Genomic DNA, 16,869 nt, shown 5'->3' with positions numbered 1-16,869 from the left:
TCGATGCCACCTCCTAATTGAAGCCTTTCCTGATTTCCCCAATTGTTAGTGCTCTCTCCTCCTTCCTGAAATTACACATTTACTTATCTGACTATATGCCGATATCCCATAGTAAAATGTGTAAGCTCCTTAGGGACAGGAATTGATTTATTTTTAACCTCTGTAATCCCCAATACCTAGCACATAGCAGTTAAGTGTTTGTGGGATTGTTTCAGTGCCCAGATGTGGAAAGGACCTTCGAGGTCATTGAGTCCAAATTATTTATTTTATTAATGAGGAAAATGAGATTCAGGGAGAAGTGACCTTCTTGAGGTCAGATAATAGTCAATAACTGTTTCGTAAAAGCCTACTCCATTCTGGTCATTGTACTAAGCGCTGGGGATATAAACACAGGGAAAAACAAACCCAATCCCTGTCCTCAAGGTGCTTACACTCTAGTGCTTATTAGATAAAGCTAATTAGTGGGAGAGCTGGGATCAGAACTCTGGCCCTAGCTCCTAGTCAATGGTTCTTTGCTCTACACCACATAACTCAATTTGTCCAGCACTATTGCTTTATTATTTTACATGTATATGTCATGAATAAATGAATTAATTAAAAACAAAGCATTTACTAAGCTCTTAACCTTAATCCACTGGACAAGGAAATGGCAAACCACTTCCATATCTTTGCCAAAAAACAACAAAAATAAAGACAAATGGAGTCATTCCAAATCCACATGGAGTCAAAAAGAGTCAGACGTCTAACAAACGAATAACAAAAGCTCTTACTATATGCCAGACACTATGCTAAGTGCTAAATACCAACAGAAGCAAAAAGGCAATCTCTGTCCTCAAGGAGCTTCCATTCTCCCGGGAAAGACAAACATAAAAGTGAGCTCTAAAGGATGGAGGGAGAGGAAATGCACAATAGTCTGTCTGGAAATGGCCAGAAGTGCCACTGAGACTTGGTTCTGATAAGGTGAAAGGTCACCTCTCCTGTCCAGTGGCCCCAATTAGAAGGAACACTCTGAGAAGGAGTAGACTCTGCCTTATAGTATGCTTAAAGTACCTAGCCTACTACTATGCATTTGGTAAATGACTGATCAATTTACTGTGCTAAACAAATGAATGAATGCCACTGATGTAGATGGTGGGTGGGACTTCCCAGTAAAACAGAAATTCCATCAGACCATGAATTAAATGAAACCACAAATGTGACAGAGGAAAATATTCTACAGAACTGTCCATCCACACCTTATCACAGAGTAGCAACCAGATGCAAAGAGAGATCTGAGGTCCTCATCTTCTCCCTCTCCTCTAGATAAGAGAGGAGTCTAGGGTAGCCATTTAAAAATACAATTCAGAATGTCATCATTGAGCTTATAGAGCATTCCCAGAAATATGTTACACATATGAAGGATGCCAGAAAATATTAAAACAATTCTGACCTTGAACTTTCTTTACAGTATGGTTGGGAGGACAGATCTCAAATCCTACCTTCTGCCAAAGGCTTTTTCCACTCCCCCCAGCTGCTACAACCTTTTCTTCCAAGTTTACCTTTTACCTTTTCTGCATGTATCTTATATGTACCTATTTGTATACAATGTTGCCTCCCCTATTAGAAAGTAAGCTTCATGAAAGTAGGGACTGTTTTTATCTTTCTTTGTAACTTTCGTACTTAGCACAATGCCTGGCACGTAGGAAGCACTTAATAATCCACAGGTCCTTTACCTGGTGTCCATAAACTTGTTTTTGTAATATTTCAATTATTCTATTTCAATAGAATTGCTTTCCCTTGTAATCTTTTGGCATTTTATTTTATACATTTTAAAATATTATTCCAAGGAGGAGTTCATGGGTTTCTTCAGACAGTTACAAGGGTCCATGACACCAAAAAGGTAAAGAACCTCTGTTAATAAGCACTTGTAAAATGATTGATAATCAGAGAGCATTATAGTATAGTGTACAAGAAAGTGGATTATATAGTGCAGACTATGAATACTATAAAAAATCAGAAAAGGCAGATATCAGTGAGAGCTGGAGGGAGAAGACAGTCCAGGTTCAGAGAAAGATATGAGCAAAGGCATGGAGAGAGGAAGAGACAAGGCATGTGCAGGGGGTTCAGTGAGTACAACAGTCAGGCTACCACAAAGCAATCATACGAGGCTTGACAGCCCATAAATCCCTTTGTCAGGACCTCCTGCTGTGGCCCCTGGCTCTTGACCTGGCCACTGGCTCAGAAACATGTGCACAGTGTGGAGGAAGCCAAGATTCCCCTGCGAGATTTGTTTCACTGCCAGTCTCAACATCTGCCCCCATTGTGGTGCCAGGCAGGGGAACACGGGTAGCCAAACTTCCTGGGTCTGACGGCAGAACAGATCTGATAGAAAAAAGTCAGTGCATTTTGCATTGACCTTTATTTGTCCTGCTTCAGGGAGACTGACTGGGTCTCAGGATGACAGGCAGCTTACTTCCCTAGTTCTGCTTTGGTGGACCATTTTAATAATCTTACCACTGAGGATATCACACTCCCAGAATCTTTTTAGATACAGCAGAATGAAAAGTTCCACTGTGAGGGCAGGGCGTGCCAAAAAGTGTGCACTAGGAAGAAAGCAAAAGATTTTGTGTTTTAAGCACCAACTTCATCAATCACTGGTGGAGGCTGGTAGGGGGAGTGCCATTTTTCAACTCTAAAATGCATGGAATGTAAAGCCATCCACGATTTCCTCTTTCAAGCCTGTTTCTCTTTAACTCACCTCACATTGTCATGCTGTATGATCTGAAGGCTCGAACTCTTAGCCACCAGGAAGGCTTACGAGTGTAGCCAAAGGAGATCAAAACTGAGAAAGGCTTAGCAAAATAAAAAAATACAATGTAGATAATGTTAATTTGTGGTTTTCTAAGTCAATATACTATCTACAAGGATCCATTTCTATTTGAGTTTGGTGTCATTGTTCCACCAGCTGTCCAAGCTGGCTATTTCCTTCTCAAATAGTTAGCTCCCTGAGTTACTTCTGCTCATCTACCAGGAGCAGAGGCCTCATCAAGTATAGGGTTAGAAGTCTGCCATAACCACAGCAGTTCTGCATACAAAGCTCTGCTTTTCCTCATCTGGAATTCTTACGTATAGAAGCTGAACAAGGTTTTGTCATCATAATTGGAAAAAGAAGAGGGGCATAGCAGATCTGCTACTCTAAGGAAATGTTCTTTTAGGCAGGTAGGTGGTATAGTGGATAGAGTGCTTGCCCTGAAGTCAGGGACACCTGAGTTCAAATCTGCTCTCAGACACTTACTAGCTGTGTGACCCTGGGCAAGTCACTTAACTCTGTTTGCCTCAGTTTCCTCATCTGTAAAAAGAGCTGGAGAAGGAAATAACAAACTACTCCAGTATCTTTGCCAAGAGAACCTCAAATGGGGTCACAAAGAGTCAGATGGACTGAAACAACTGAACAACAACACTGAAGGGAGGTGGCTTCGCTGATGCAGATTGCCAATCAGAGGATTTGAGTTCAAGTCCCACTTTGCCATTATTACTTATGTGACATTGGGTAGATAGCTTTATCTCTTGAAGTCTCAGGTTTTTGCGACAGTAAAATGGGTATTGTAATACTTGTATCATCTACCTCATGTGGTTTTGAGGTTCAAATGAAATAAAGCATCGTAAAGCATCATGTGAAAGTCAGCTATTACTATTAGGTACCAAACGATGCAAAGTATCTCAGGGATTCTCTCCTACAGAAATAAGAAATCAGAAGAATTTCCAATAGTGTTCCCATATTTACAGGTTAAATATTTCTTGCTGCTTTTGTTTCGTGATTGATCCTCAGTGTATTCTCTTCATCCCCTTAAACAACTCCACAATAACAACAAAAGAAGCGAGATTTCAAAAATCTAGACCCTGGCCTGGATATCAGAAATGACCGGTGATGATCAGAAATACTAAATCCTGTATTGCATGACTAAAAGAAGGACCCCTCGTGGTCTTATTTCTTTCATCTGTGAAATGGAAAGAATGTTCTGAGTCCTTAATCCGCATGACAGGGCAATGAAAATGGAAACATTGGTTGTAGTCAGTGATTTCTGCTCTGCTCCACACTCTGAGATCTAACTTGAGGTACTAAGCCTGATCCAGTTAGTAGACATTCAGTAGGAGTTGCCTTTTATGGATTGTTTACAAGGGGCTTACACAATTTATTAATAGCCTTGATGTTTACATCTCCCCATTGGCTGATCTATTGGTTCTCCTAATAACAAGGAAAAAAAATCTCTCTTTTTTTTCCTTCTAAGGAAAACCATAGAGGGAACTAAAGGCACATGAAGCTGTTCTAAGGAATGACTGGTTAGAACCAGCCCAGATTCCCCTCCAAACAATTATGTTTGGGGGCTGAAGAATAAGGCAAAAGACTAAGCTCTCATTTCTAGCTGAAAATGTGCACGTCACTTAAAACTCTTTGGGTTTCTTACTTGTAAGTTTCCTTAGTTATAAATCACTTAATCCAACCTCCATATTTTACAGATGAGAACAATGAAGTGAGAGATGTTAAGTGACTTACCTAAGGTCCCTTTGCTAGCTTGGGGGTAGAGTCACCACCAAATGATTCTTAAAGGCCCTTCCATCTCTAATATCCAGTAATTTAGTGTGTCCATAGAAATCAACTGGAAATGTATAGTCTCTGAATCAGCACAGAATAGTCAGGATAAAGGAAATTTCAGAACTATAAATTCTCTTAAGATTCATTCCCCAGCTGATGGGCATGGCACAATAATGCTGGGAAGGGAAGCAGGTTTAACTAATCAAGTACTCAACAACTGAGGCTCTGCAGGCCTCTAGCCAAGGTCTACATTGGGCCAGTAACTCTTTCCTGGGTGGTTTAGACATTCCTCTGCCTGGAAGCAGGGGGTTGGACTGGATGATCTCCAGAGATACTGTCCAACTCTAGCATCCTGTGTCTTGGATCCAAGAAGTCACTCATGTGGCTCTTTTCACCAGCAAGTGGGTCCCCAGTGTTAAACTGAACTATTCATTAACATCTGTGGGAGGGTCCCTAAAGACCAATCTCTCTAAGTTGAGCTGGGAAAAGGGGGCCAGACTTAGCCAAATATCGTAAACACCAGTACTAGTTTCCCAGCACAGATAGTTCTCTGCCTCTTAAGTTTTCTTCTTGAAAATGGACATAAACAAGCTCCAATTACATAGGGATGCCATAGATAACCAACCAATCTCAGAACCATCTACAAGTTTTAGTTAAAAAAATAGATGAGGCTTTATTTTTAATTAACAAAAATAGGATTATAAAACTCTAATCAGCAATGATAATCATGCTTCAGCAGCTTTTCTGGCATAACCATTAAAAGAAGACATCCTTCCCACCTTCTCCACATCCAGGCTATTTTCCTGTACTCAGTACTTACCATCCACTGGGTTGAGGTAGTCATGGAGGTGGGGGGCACTCGTAGCTCCTCCGCCTTGCATCAAGAGATCCCCATAAGGGCCTGGGTGGCTCGCCATGAGTGTCATCTGATGGTAATAATCTGAAGGGTTTGCCCCTGGAGGGGGAAGGCCAAAGAGGCCTCTCTCTTTAAGGTGCTCGTGGGCCACTGGAGGAAGGGAGAAAGAAAGTCAACCAAAATCTGATGCCAATCTTATTCTTTCCCCTTGAGTAGGAAAAAAAATGTCCATAGGGACACAGTAATTTCTATTCAGTTCCCTTTTCCTTATCCTCTGCCTCCCCTTGAACTCCTCCAGCACCTTCTTCCCCCTCTCAAGCATCCAATTCCGCGCTCTGCTGACGTTCCATATGGGGTGTGTTTCTGTCGATAAAGGAGACCAGGCCTGGGCCTCCACATTCCTCCATTTCCTCAAATTCATAAACAGTCTCTCGTTTGCTCTCTGTTCTCCCCACCCTCAGCAAACCAGAACTCCCGTAGAAACTGGGAGCTAGAGGGCTGTCAGCATCAACATCCCAGCTGATTTGGTTTTTAAAGAAAAAAGAAAAGGAAAAAGAAGGCGCCGTGGAAGCCAGACGATTGTAGCCTGGTCAACGATAGCTATGTCTGAAAATTCAAGTAGAGACCTAATGCCGAGTGCTCGTTAAGTTCCTTGGCTAGATAAAACCCATCGCCTGCCAAAACTCATTATGGCTTCTTTCTTCACAGCTGAAGTTTTTCAATCTTGCTTTCCCTAGATCTACAGTCCACGGCTGACCAGGGATTAGGAGAAAAGGGCAAAGCCCCGTTTATCAAGGCAGAATGATGGAATTCATGTAAATAATATGGAGCCAACATGCAAGGGCCCCACCTACCATTCTAACCTTTTCTTCTACTACTCCCCTAACCAACCCACTACTCCAGCCAAGCTTGTCTTCTTACTATCTCAGTGCACATCTTACACTAGATATATCATCTTTCTCCTCTTCCTCATTATTAATAACATCATCATCAAAAGCATTTATTAAGTGCTCGCTGTATGCCATGCACTGTGCTAAACACCAGAGATGGGAAGAAGGGGGAAAAAACATCATCCTTGCCCTCAGGAAGCTTACATTCTAATGGAGGAGGACAGTATGTGAGCCAGAGTAAATGGAAAGCCATCTCACAGGGAAAGTACCAGCAGTGAAGGGTTATTAGAAAAGACTTCCTGCAGAAGGCAGCATTTGACTTGAGCCTAGAAGGAATGTGGGGAAATAGGAGGTGAAAGTAAAAAGGGAGAGAATTCTAGGGGTGGGAGCCAGACAGCAGGAATGTCTGCAGTCATAGGACTGTCTAAGGAATAGCAAGGGAGCCGGTGCCAGGGGGTTGAAAGATGTAAGAGGATTCATCATGGTACTGGAAGGTAAATGCAAAGACATTTGGGAGGGTGGAATTAACAGCTGCATGGAGGACCAGGAAAGGCCTGGTGCAAAAAGTGGCACTGGGGCTTGATCTTAGAGGAAGATACAGATTCTGAGAGATAGGGATGAGGAGGGACAATATTCCACAGAGATGGGAGATGGCATGTTATATGTAGGAAACAGAAAAAGGCCACTTTGGTGGAGAAAGGGAAGTAATGTGTAATAAACCTGGAAAGGTAGGACAGGGTTAGACTTTGAAGGACTTTAAATGTCAAACAGAGGAGTTTGTATTTCCTCCTACAGACAATAGGGAGCTACTGCAGCTTCTTGAGTAGGAGAGAGATATGATCAGACATGTGCTTTGAGAATATCAATTTGGCACCTGTGTGAAAGATGGACTGGAGAGAGGAGAAGATAGAGCCAAGAAAACCGAAGAGGAGGCTAACATATAAGTCTGGGTGAAGGGCATGGAAGGTGTGAAAGAGAGTGGAGTGGAAAGAAAGGGATGGTTATAGAAATGTTGTAGGGACAGAACTGAAAGATTGGGCTACTGACTGGATATAGGCAATGATCATTTAGCTATGCCTAGATAGGGATAAAGACAGGATTAGGGATTTATGCTTTCAGTCATGCAGGGCACTCTCAGATTAGGACACTGCTAGATTATAACTAATAATCTAGCTAGTCTAGAAAGAATACAAAAGAGAGTAAAGAAGAAGACCTAGGACAGAACCTTGCACAAGGGACAGATATGAAGATCCATCAAAGGAGACCGAAAAGGAGGAACTAGGCAGGTAGGAGCAGAACCAGGAGAGAGCAGTGTCATGAAAACCCAGGGAAAAGAGAATATACAGGAGAAGGGACTGGTCAGCAGTGTCAAATGCAGTAGAGGTGAAGAAAAATACAAATAGAGGGGACAAAAGCCATCAGGTTTAACAATAAAGAGATCATTGGTTGAAAGTAGTTTAAACGATGAGACTGGATGACAAGTTGGAAAAGGCTGAGAAGAGAGTGAAAGCAAAGAAGGTTGAGGTGACAACTATAGATAATTTCTTCTAGGAGTCAGGCAGGAGAAGTGACTTGAGGGGATGGCAGATTTTTGGAATAGACAACAATATGCCCTAGAAAATATACTAGATTTTGGAGTAAGAGGACCTTGGATGGAATCCCAATGAATCAATCAACCGATAAGGATTTATTAAATGCCTACTATGTGCTAATCCTACCTCTTGCTACCTATGTGACCTTGGGCAAATCAACTACAATCTCAAGACTTTAGTTTCTATAGCCAAATATATATATATAGTGTGTGTGTGTATATATATATATATATATATACACACACACACACACACATATATATACACATACACACACACATATATATACAAAAATGTATATAGATATGCATATCTATATACATATATACACACATGTATTTTATTTGTATGTATAGTATATATGGTAAAATAAAGGGGTTGAATGAGAGGCTTTCTAAGGCTCTTTCAAGCTATTTATCTGATTTATTTAAAATACCCTTTCTTCATGGCCAGAAGAAAAGTCAGTCTGAGTCCCACCTATATCTAAACTGACCATGGATTGTGAATAAGAAAGCAAACTGTTCATCATCATTTAAAAAGGAAAAAAAAAGTGCTTCAGCTACTAATGTTCTGCCCCAGAAAGAAGTCAGTATGGTTCTATGATTGCAGTGACTACCCCACATCCCTCACAATTTAGCCCATTACTCACCCTCAGCTGGGCTGAGGCCTCGCGCTGCTGAAATCATAGATAGGGTAGGACTGCTATGCATGGAGCGGAGGTAGTGTTCCATGTGAGGGTTCACGTAAGGGTGAGGGGGGTTGAAGGGCGACTCTCCAGGACCTGCAGGGTGTGGCGAAAGCCGGATGAGGGAGATGTCAGAAATAACAGGGCTGCCGCTCAGAGTAGGAGGCCTGTAGGAAGACAAAAGGAAATGTGTAAGAAAGTACTGTCTCCATGTATTGAGTGGGAAGGGGGCTGAGGAAAAGAGGTAGGTGTCCCCCCACCATGAGAAGACCTGAGGCAGAACCATCTAATGTCACAAAACTTGTAATTGAAAGGCTGATTATATTCACTATGAAAGGATCATGGGATCATAGATTTAGAGGTAGAAGGGACCTTCAAAATCGTTGAAAACTTACATGAACTGATGCAAAATGAAGTGAGAAGAACCAGGAGATCACTGTACGTGGTAACAACAATAGTGTATCATGATCAACTGTGAAAGACTTAGCTCTTCTTAGCATAAGGCAGCTAGGTGGTGAATTGGCCTCATATAAGACCTAGATGAATGACTCTGGGCAAGTCGCTTAATTTTGCCTCAGTTTCCTCATCTGTATAATGAGCCGGAGAAGGAAATGGCCAACCACTCAAGTGTCTCTGGCAAGAAAATCCCAAATGAGGTCACGAAGAGTCAGACATGACCAAAACAACTCAACAACAATTCTCAGCCATACAATGATCCAAGACAGTTCCAAAAGATTACAATGAAAAGCACTACCCATCTCCAGAGAAAGAACTGATGGAGTCTAAACACAGATTGAAGCATAGTTTTTTTTTTACTTTCTTTATTATTCTTGGGGTTTTTTTTGGTCTGCATTTTCTTTTACAACATGGCTAACATGGAAATGTTTTACATGACTACATGTATATAGTCTAAATCAAATTGTTCACTTCAAAGAGGGAGGAGGAAAGGAAGAAAGGGAGAGAATTTGGAACACAAATTTTAAAAAGAATGTTAAAAAAATTTGTTTACATGTAATTGAGAAACATAAAAATTAAATATTTTTAAAAAGCATTGATACTAACCACCTCATTTTACAAATGAGATAACTGAGGCACAGACACATTAAATAACTCATATAGGGTCACATAATTAGTAGGTATCTCAGACAAAATCCCACTCTTGGTCGTCCTTACTCCAAATCCAGCACTGTCTACTACACCAAGCTGCCTCTCAATATAGTCCATGTTTCTGCCTGGTTCTGAAGACAAGAGGTGAGCAAACATGATAGTCACTGTACTACTTTACAAAACAATTTGTTAAAGCGTTCCAGTAAATAATCATTATGCTTTCCTTCAACTTTGTCCACTGTTATAGACCAGGCTCAGTGAGTTGCTTGGCTAGTAGAGGGGATAAGTCTCCGCACTTGCTTGCTAGTTCCTCTCATAGGTTTGTCTTTGAGACAGTAATGGCAAACGAGGTGGGACTTTTTGCTGTTTTTTCTTTTGGAGTGCTTCTCAGTACTCAGGCAATCAAGTGCTTTTGATTGAGCCTTGCCTTTGTTTGAATCAAGAGTCTTTGATGACCTGCTTAAGTCACAAGAAAGCCTAAATCACATGAGTTTGAGTCACATGGCTGTAACACCCTCTGTGGGATGACCCTGAAGAAGTGTATATATAATCTGAGGTTAGCATTTTCCTTGGGGGCTCAGTCATTGGAAGAGTGTTTGTGTGATTTGGACAGACAAGACTCTGGGTAGCCATTAAGGAGATCCCTGGCTTTGAAAACCCAGATGTCGGTGCTTCTGTCTCTGGTAACTATGTATGTATTACTGTGGACAGACGGTTAGAAGCCCTGTCTGCTTATTTGCGTTATTTGCTCTGTTTATACAATTTCTGCTTATAATTTCTGTTTGTATTTTCTCTGAAGTTCAGGGTACTGACTTTTCCCCCTGAACTAAGTGAACGATATATGTGTGTTTAATTAAAGTGAGATTGTAAATCCCTTAAAGATTCTTTCCTTAGAAAAGCAGATCAAAGAATCTGTGCTAGCAGCCCTCCTGTGTATTGGTGTTGTTGGTCTTGTTGGTCTTATGCTTCCACAGCAGCTGCTAGCAGCGTTGTTGTTACAGAGACAACCAGCAAGATGGGATATTCCAATCTCTGCCCATTAAAGTTTTGAAGTCTCAGCTATGGCATCCTTTGTATCAAGTGCTAATAAACTGTAACTCTCTTAGTGCTTTGAAGTATTAGTTTTCATTAATAGTTGGATATTAAGACTAGAAGATGGAGAAGCTTCAAGCTTAAAGTACTAGGAGCCCTTGTCCACTGAAGTTCAATAAGAAAGGAAATGAAATATCTCTGAAATGATAATGTGAAGACAATGGGAAAACATTTTTTTTGATTTTCAAAAATTCAACTTATATATACGTCTTCAGGAATACACTTTTCCTGTAAAGAAGGTAACTCCAGTAGTCTAGATCGCTTAATTAATAATGATGATGATGATGATTATCATAATGACAGCTAGAATTTATATCATTCTTTAAGATCACAAAGTACTTTACAAATATTTTGTCCTCATAATACCCCTGGGAAAGGTGCTATCATACTCTATTTTACAAATGAGGGAATTGAGGCAAAGCGAGGTTTAATGGCTTGCCCAGGATCACACTGTCAAGTGTCTGCAGCCAAATTTGAACTCAGAGCTTCATGACTAGGGACCACCTAGCTGCGTATAATTCGTGGCATATTACACACACACACACACACATACACGTACATGCACACATACACACATACAGCATTAGTGAAAAGAATAATGACTTCAAGTCAGAAGAGGCCTGGATTTGAATACCTGGCTCTGACATTACTAGTTGTGGGCTCTGGTCAAGTCATTTTAACTCTTTAAGTCTCAAGGATGATAATAACGGGATATCTGCTTCCCAGGGCTATTATGAGGGAAGTGCTCAGCAAACCTCAAGGTGATTTATGTAAATATAAGTTATCACTATTACTTTGTAAGCCTTTTGTGCCATAGGCATTCATAAAAAGTTTTCTCCCTAAACTATGGCATTGTATACGGATTGCATATTTTAAGTTTGAAACATACTATGGTGAGGGGGAAGCAGTAAGGGCCTAGAGACTAGAGATGGAGATAGGTAATGATAACGCTAACTGGTTTAAGTCATGACATTAAGCAGTTATCATTTAAATTCAATATTGAACAAACTAGGGTTGTCATTCACTGAAAACCAATACCCCAGGGAAAGATATGCAGTCCCCTGATTCATATAAAATTCCTATGCATGAATGCTGTAGTATATGGATGATCTCAGTGACTGGACTACACTGATGAGTTCTTTCATAGAATATATAAAGATGTTGGCCTTGCAAGTAGGTGAGATGAGGGGTGACAGGAAGGGGTGATACACCCAAAGTCTTGCTTGCAACCTATCAAGCTGCCTGATATTTCACCATTAGATACTCATTCCTCTGGATTCAACTCCCGCACCTCTCCTCATTACTCCTTCAAAGTGGAGCCAATATATTCTTTGTTTCCCATGCCCTTTCCAAACCCTATTCTACCACTATAACTAAACAACTCTCCTTTCCCACCCTCTCCTGATTCTTATCCCTGTCATTTGCAAACCTCCTCATCACTCTCCCTTTTATTTCCTTAATTTTTTTTTGTACTGGGCTTAACATTTTATTGGACAATCTTTACACTACAATTATCCTCAGACACATCAATATTCACATAGATGATGCTTCTAATATCGTATCATCCTATTGTCTTGAATTCTTCAACTTTTATGACCTTCACCTCCACTCAGCTTTTAGCTACCAACCAGGAAGGTCCCACCCTAGATCTCTTCTCTTGAAACTTTTCTGCCTCCAAGATCCCAAACTCTAAATTCTCTCCAGAGTCCATGTTTCCAGCTACCTGATGAATACTTACACCTAGATGGAAACCTAGACAGCAAACTCATAAAATGCAGTATATCCAAAACTGAATTCATCCTCTTTCCCACTAAACCTACCCCCTCTATTCATATTTCTCTCTCTGTTAATTGTACCACTATTCTCCCCATCTACCAGGCTCATAACCTTGGAGTTCTATTTGACTGGGTACCTGAGGTAGAAAGGGAGGGTCATGAAAGAGGAAGTGGGAATTGTGAAAAACAAAACTTAATATAAATTTTTGCTGAAGGTGGCACCCTCTTTCTGTAATTTGCTGCAGAGGATGGTATTAGCGCTAATCAGCAGGACATTTATTTTGAGGAGACTTAAAGGGGATATAATGGCTACTTCAAATATCTGGAAGATTTTCATGTAGATGGGAAAGTTGATGGACTGAAGTTAGATCTCAATGGATCGAGATGGTTTACAGCTCAATATAAAGAGGGATAAAGATAAGGCCACGAATTGGACCAATGTTTCATTGGAACAGGCAATTCCTGAGTGAGAAAACTCCCTCTGCTAATGTAGGCTGGCACCTTATCTCTAATTTATAGTCTTAGGGAGTTGCCTACAGCAGAGGTGTCAAACATACAATCTACAAGAGGCCCACGACACTCCTGAGAGTAGCCTGAACCAGATGAAAATGTAGTTTCTATATGATTTTAATGTGTTGATATATTAATAAAAAAAGAAATGTGTAAACATGTGCAGTTTTCTAAGTCAATATGTGGCCTGTAGGGATCCTTATGTATAGTTTAGCGTCTCCCCCCCTCCCCTTTTCTATTTGAGTTTGACATCACTGACTTACAGCATCAAGAGGTTAAGACACTTGCCCAGGGCCACACAATCAGTGTCAGAGGCCAGACCTGAACCCAGGTCTTCCTGGCTTAAAGGCCTCTTTATACCATACTCCCTCTCTTAATATAACAATTAGGACTGTCAAAGATGAGACTGTTGCCTCATGAGATAATAAATTCCCCATCACTAGAAGTATTCAAGTAACATCAGGTGGTCTACCAAAGGTGTTATAAAGGAGATCCCTGAAGGGGTCAGGAGTCTGGAGTCAACAACCTTCAGACTCTATGGATCAATGAGTTCTTTCTCCAGTAACAGGGGAGGGTTGGCACTGATAAATTCCTAATCTCCTGGTTTCCCTTGTGACCACGGCTCTGTGCTTGTGAGACATTTGGCTGGGATCTGGGGTGCAATCTGTGGCTATGGAACAGAGCAGAACTAAGTGGCCCACACAAGAATCAAACCCATGAATCTTGGCCTCCTTAGCCCAGGGCTCTAACCAATAGCACTCAACAACCACAGAAGAGCTTTCGCATGACAAGCTGATGATTACATGGTGATTTAAAGCCACCTAACCTCAGTCTGTGTTCCTCTCAAACCCTGGAATTTCATAGATGACTCAGACCCTTCCCAGATGACCCATTTTTAAATGGGGTGGCCTGGAATGGAGGGAGTTCATGGCACCACCCTGGCTGCAGTTAGGATCCCAGGGATGGGGCCTGCCACTGACAGAAGAACCAGAGACCAGACTTCCTGAAGCTGTTTGCCTCCGGGCTTCTGATGAGGCTGTAGGAAAAGCCATCAATTCATGAGGTCTAAGGGGAAGGGGGGAGGATAGAAAGAGAGCAGGAGGGAGTCAGAGTCTAGATTATAGATTGGTTGGGGATTTTGTTTCTGCATCAACACAACTCCATGTGGAAAAAATGAAGTTGGTCCTTTTTTCTTCCTCTTGCCTCCTCTCCAATGTTGTCATTAAGAAAACAGTTAGCTAATTTTTCTTCTAATGAAGACTTTGTAGAAATGCTTTTCTTTCATGGAGCTCCTTAGTTTCAATCCTGCTTGGCCTAAGGAGTCTGTTGTCAGATCTGGCCTTATGCCTAGAATCACAAAATCACGGAATCTCAGAACTGAGGTCATCTAGTCCAACCCCCTACCCAAAACATGAATGTGTCATAGTGCACATAGAGGGTGGGACTTGGAAATCAGAAAAATTTGAAGCTGAATCTAATTTCAGCCATTTACTTGCTTTAGGACCCTCACCAAGTCACTTAAACTCTCTAAGACTCAGTTTCCTTTTCTACTAAATAGGGATAATGACAGCACCTATCTTATAAAGTTGTTATACGGGTCAAATGACATAAAGTAGCTTTCAAAGCTGTCTGCGTCCTTTTAAGCACTACGTAAAGGCAAGCTACTTTTATAGCATCCTCAATAAGTGGTTGGGGCAGCCAGCTGGCACAGTGGATAGAGTGCTGGGCATAGAGTCAGAAAGATCCATTTCCTTCTCCAGCTCATTTTATAGATGAGGAAACTGAGGCAAACAGAGAGACAGAGAGAGGAGAGAGAGAGAGAGAGAGAGAGAGAGAGAGAGAGAGAGAGAGAGAGAGAGAGAGAGGATGAAAGAAGGAAAGACAGACAGACAGACAGAAAGAACAAAATCAGCCTGTAGCTATAGACAGACCACATACAAATGTCCAAAGTGAACTGGAGGCACAGAAAAGAGAGCCAGGCAACTTGAAGAGACAGAAAATTGAAAAGATACAGAGTGAATAGTTTCAACATTTTAATTAAATAATTCTTTCCCTTTAACCAAAATTATTAACAATAAAACAGAATGATATTCAAGTCTATCTCAAAGAGGCATTTATTCAGTGTCAGCTCTATATTTCCAGCACTGTGTAAGAGGGACACAAAATCATATAAAACATAACCCGTGCCTTCACAGGCCTTATAGTTTAGTTCTGGAGACAAGAAAAATGCATTCTCATATGTTTTGGAAAGTTCTAAATAACAAATAAGAACTATGGAGACACAAGAAATAATTCGATCTCTAGTCTAGAGAAACATCTAAATGCAGGTCATAGAATTGTAAGAGTTGGGAGGGACTTCAAAGACCATCCAGTCCAACCTATCCCTGAACAGGAAGCTCTAGGCTGGAGCATCTCCAACAAAACGGCCATGCAACTTCCACTTGAACATCTCCAATGACAGAAAGCTCCCTGCTTACTAAAGCAGTCCACTTCTGTGTGGGATGGTTCTGTTAGGGAAGTTTGTTCAGATTTTGGGCCTCAATCTGCTTCCCTTACCATCCACCTACTGGTACTGGCTCTGTCCTCTGAGGCCAAGAAGAATAGGTCTAACACATGTCATACAAATATTAGTGATTGTTGTTGCCCAAGACCACACATTTACTTTCTAGGCTAATCATGGACAATGAAATGTTATTTGAAAGAATGAAAGAAGTACTCTGACAAAGAAATAAAGAAGAAAGGAAATATGAAAGAGCAGAAGGGAATTCTAGCCCTGTTGCAGGAGGTTGGAAATTAGGAAAGGTGACCCAAGTCAAGGAAGAGAATAAAGAGTATGGGGGCACTGAACAATTATAGGTGAGATATGGGTATGAGGGGCAGGTAGATGGCCACTTACTCCCTGTGTGACCTTAGGAAAGTAACTTAAATGCTCTAGGTCTCAGTTTCTTTACCTGTAGAATGAGAGGGGTTGGGTACCCTCTTTACTCTTGAGCTTCCTTTAAGCTCTCAAACTATGTTTCTATGAAGTGTTAAAATCAAAATGTGGTCAGACTACACATGTCATGGATAGTGTAGGAGGAGAGGTGTTACTATTGACTGGTGTTTCAAAGGTGGTTTCTTGGAGGTAACAGGACTTGAGGTGGTCCTTTAAGGATGGGCAGGACATTGGCAGGGAGACAAAAGGGGAAGAACATGTACTATTATAAGGAGTCAGGAATGATTATAGCTGTGTGTGTGTGTGTGTGTGTGTGTGTGTGTGTGTGTGTGTGTGTGCGCGCGTTTTGGGAGAGGAAGGTAGGAGTGACAACCAAGACATGAGTCTGGCTGGAGTTCAAGTACATGTAGCTTTAGGTCTCCTCTTCTGCCTTCCTGATCAATATGTCATCATCAAGTAAAATGACCAAAATGGTAGAATGGGATGATAAAGTGGGGAGCAGGCAAAGAAATAAAGGTCTACATAACTTCCAATTTTGGTAACTGGCTGTAGAATAAACAAGCATTGGCTGCAGAGGGTAACCAGGTTTAGGAAGAAGCTGCTTTATACCATGAGGAGAGCTTTGGAGATGGAATTAAGTGGTTATACTTAGAGATTAGGGCTCATTTGCCTAAGATTCCACAGTGATTTAGTGGCAATACTGGAATGAGAACCCAAGTCTAGAGAATCCCAGCCCAAGGTTTCTCCTACTAAACCACAAGATTGTTTTCTCTCCTGAACTCCTAAAGCACTTATTGACTATATTACTCACTGGCACATATTTACTATTTTGTATTTTTTTGATTTTTTCTTCT

At 41.1% G+C, this 16,869-nt stretch overlaps 1 protein-coding gene across 1 annotated transcript in view; it reads right to left on the bottom strand.

Moving 5' to 3' along the window:
* The window catches only part of GLI2 (GLI family zinc finger 2), a 295,771-nt gene that overhangs the window by 67,600 nt on the left and 211,302 nt on the right, over window positions 1–16,869 (bottom strand). Inside the window, exons 3-4 of the mRNA XM_036745731.1 lie at window positions 8,561–8,763; window positions 5,394–5,579 (exon numbers count right to left, since the gene is read on the bottom strand). Of these exons, the coding sequence (XP_036601626.1) occupies window positions 5,394–5,579; window positions 8,561–8,763 (389 nt within the window). The remainder of the gene's footprint in view (window positions 1–5,393; window positions 5,580–8,560; window positions 8,764–16,869) is intronic.

The sequence above is a fragment of the Trichosurus vulpecula genome, chromosome 2 (genome assembly GCF_011100635.1).
Source record: "Trichosurus vulpecula isolate mTriVul1 chromosome 2, mTriVul1.pri, whole genome shotgun sequence".
Classification (NCBI taxonomy): domain Eukaryota; kingdom Metazoa; phylum Chordata; class Mammalia; order Diprotodontia; family Phalangeridae; genus Trichosurus; species Trichosurus vulpecula.
The sequence above is the reverse complement of the archived record's forward strand: the minus strand, read 5'-3'. Positions and strand labels throughout refer to the sequence as shown.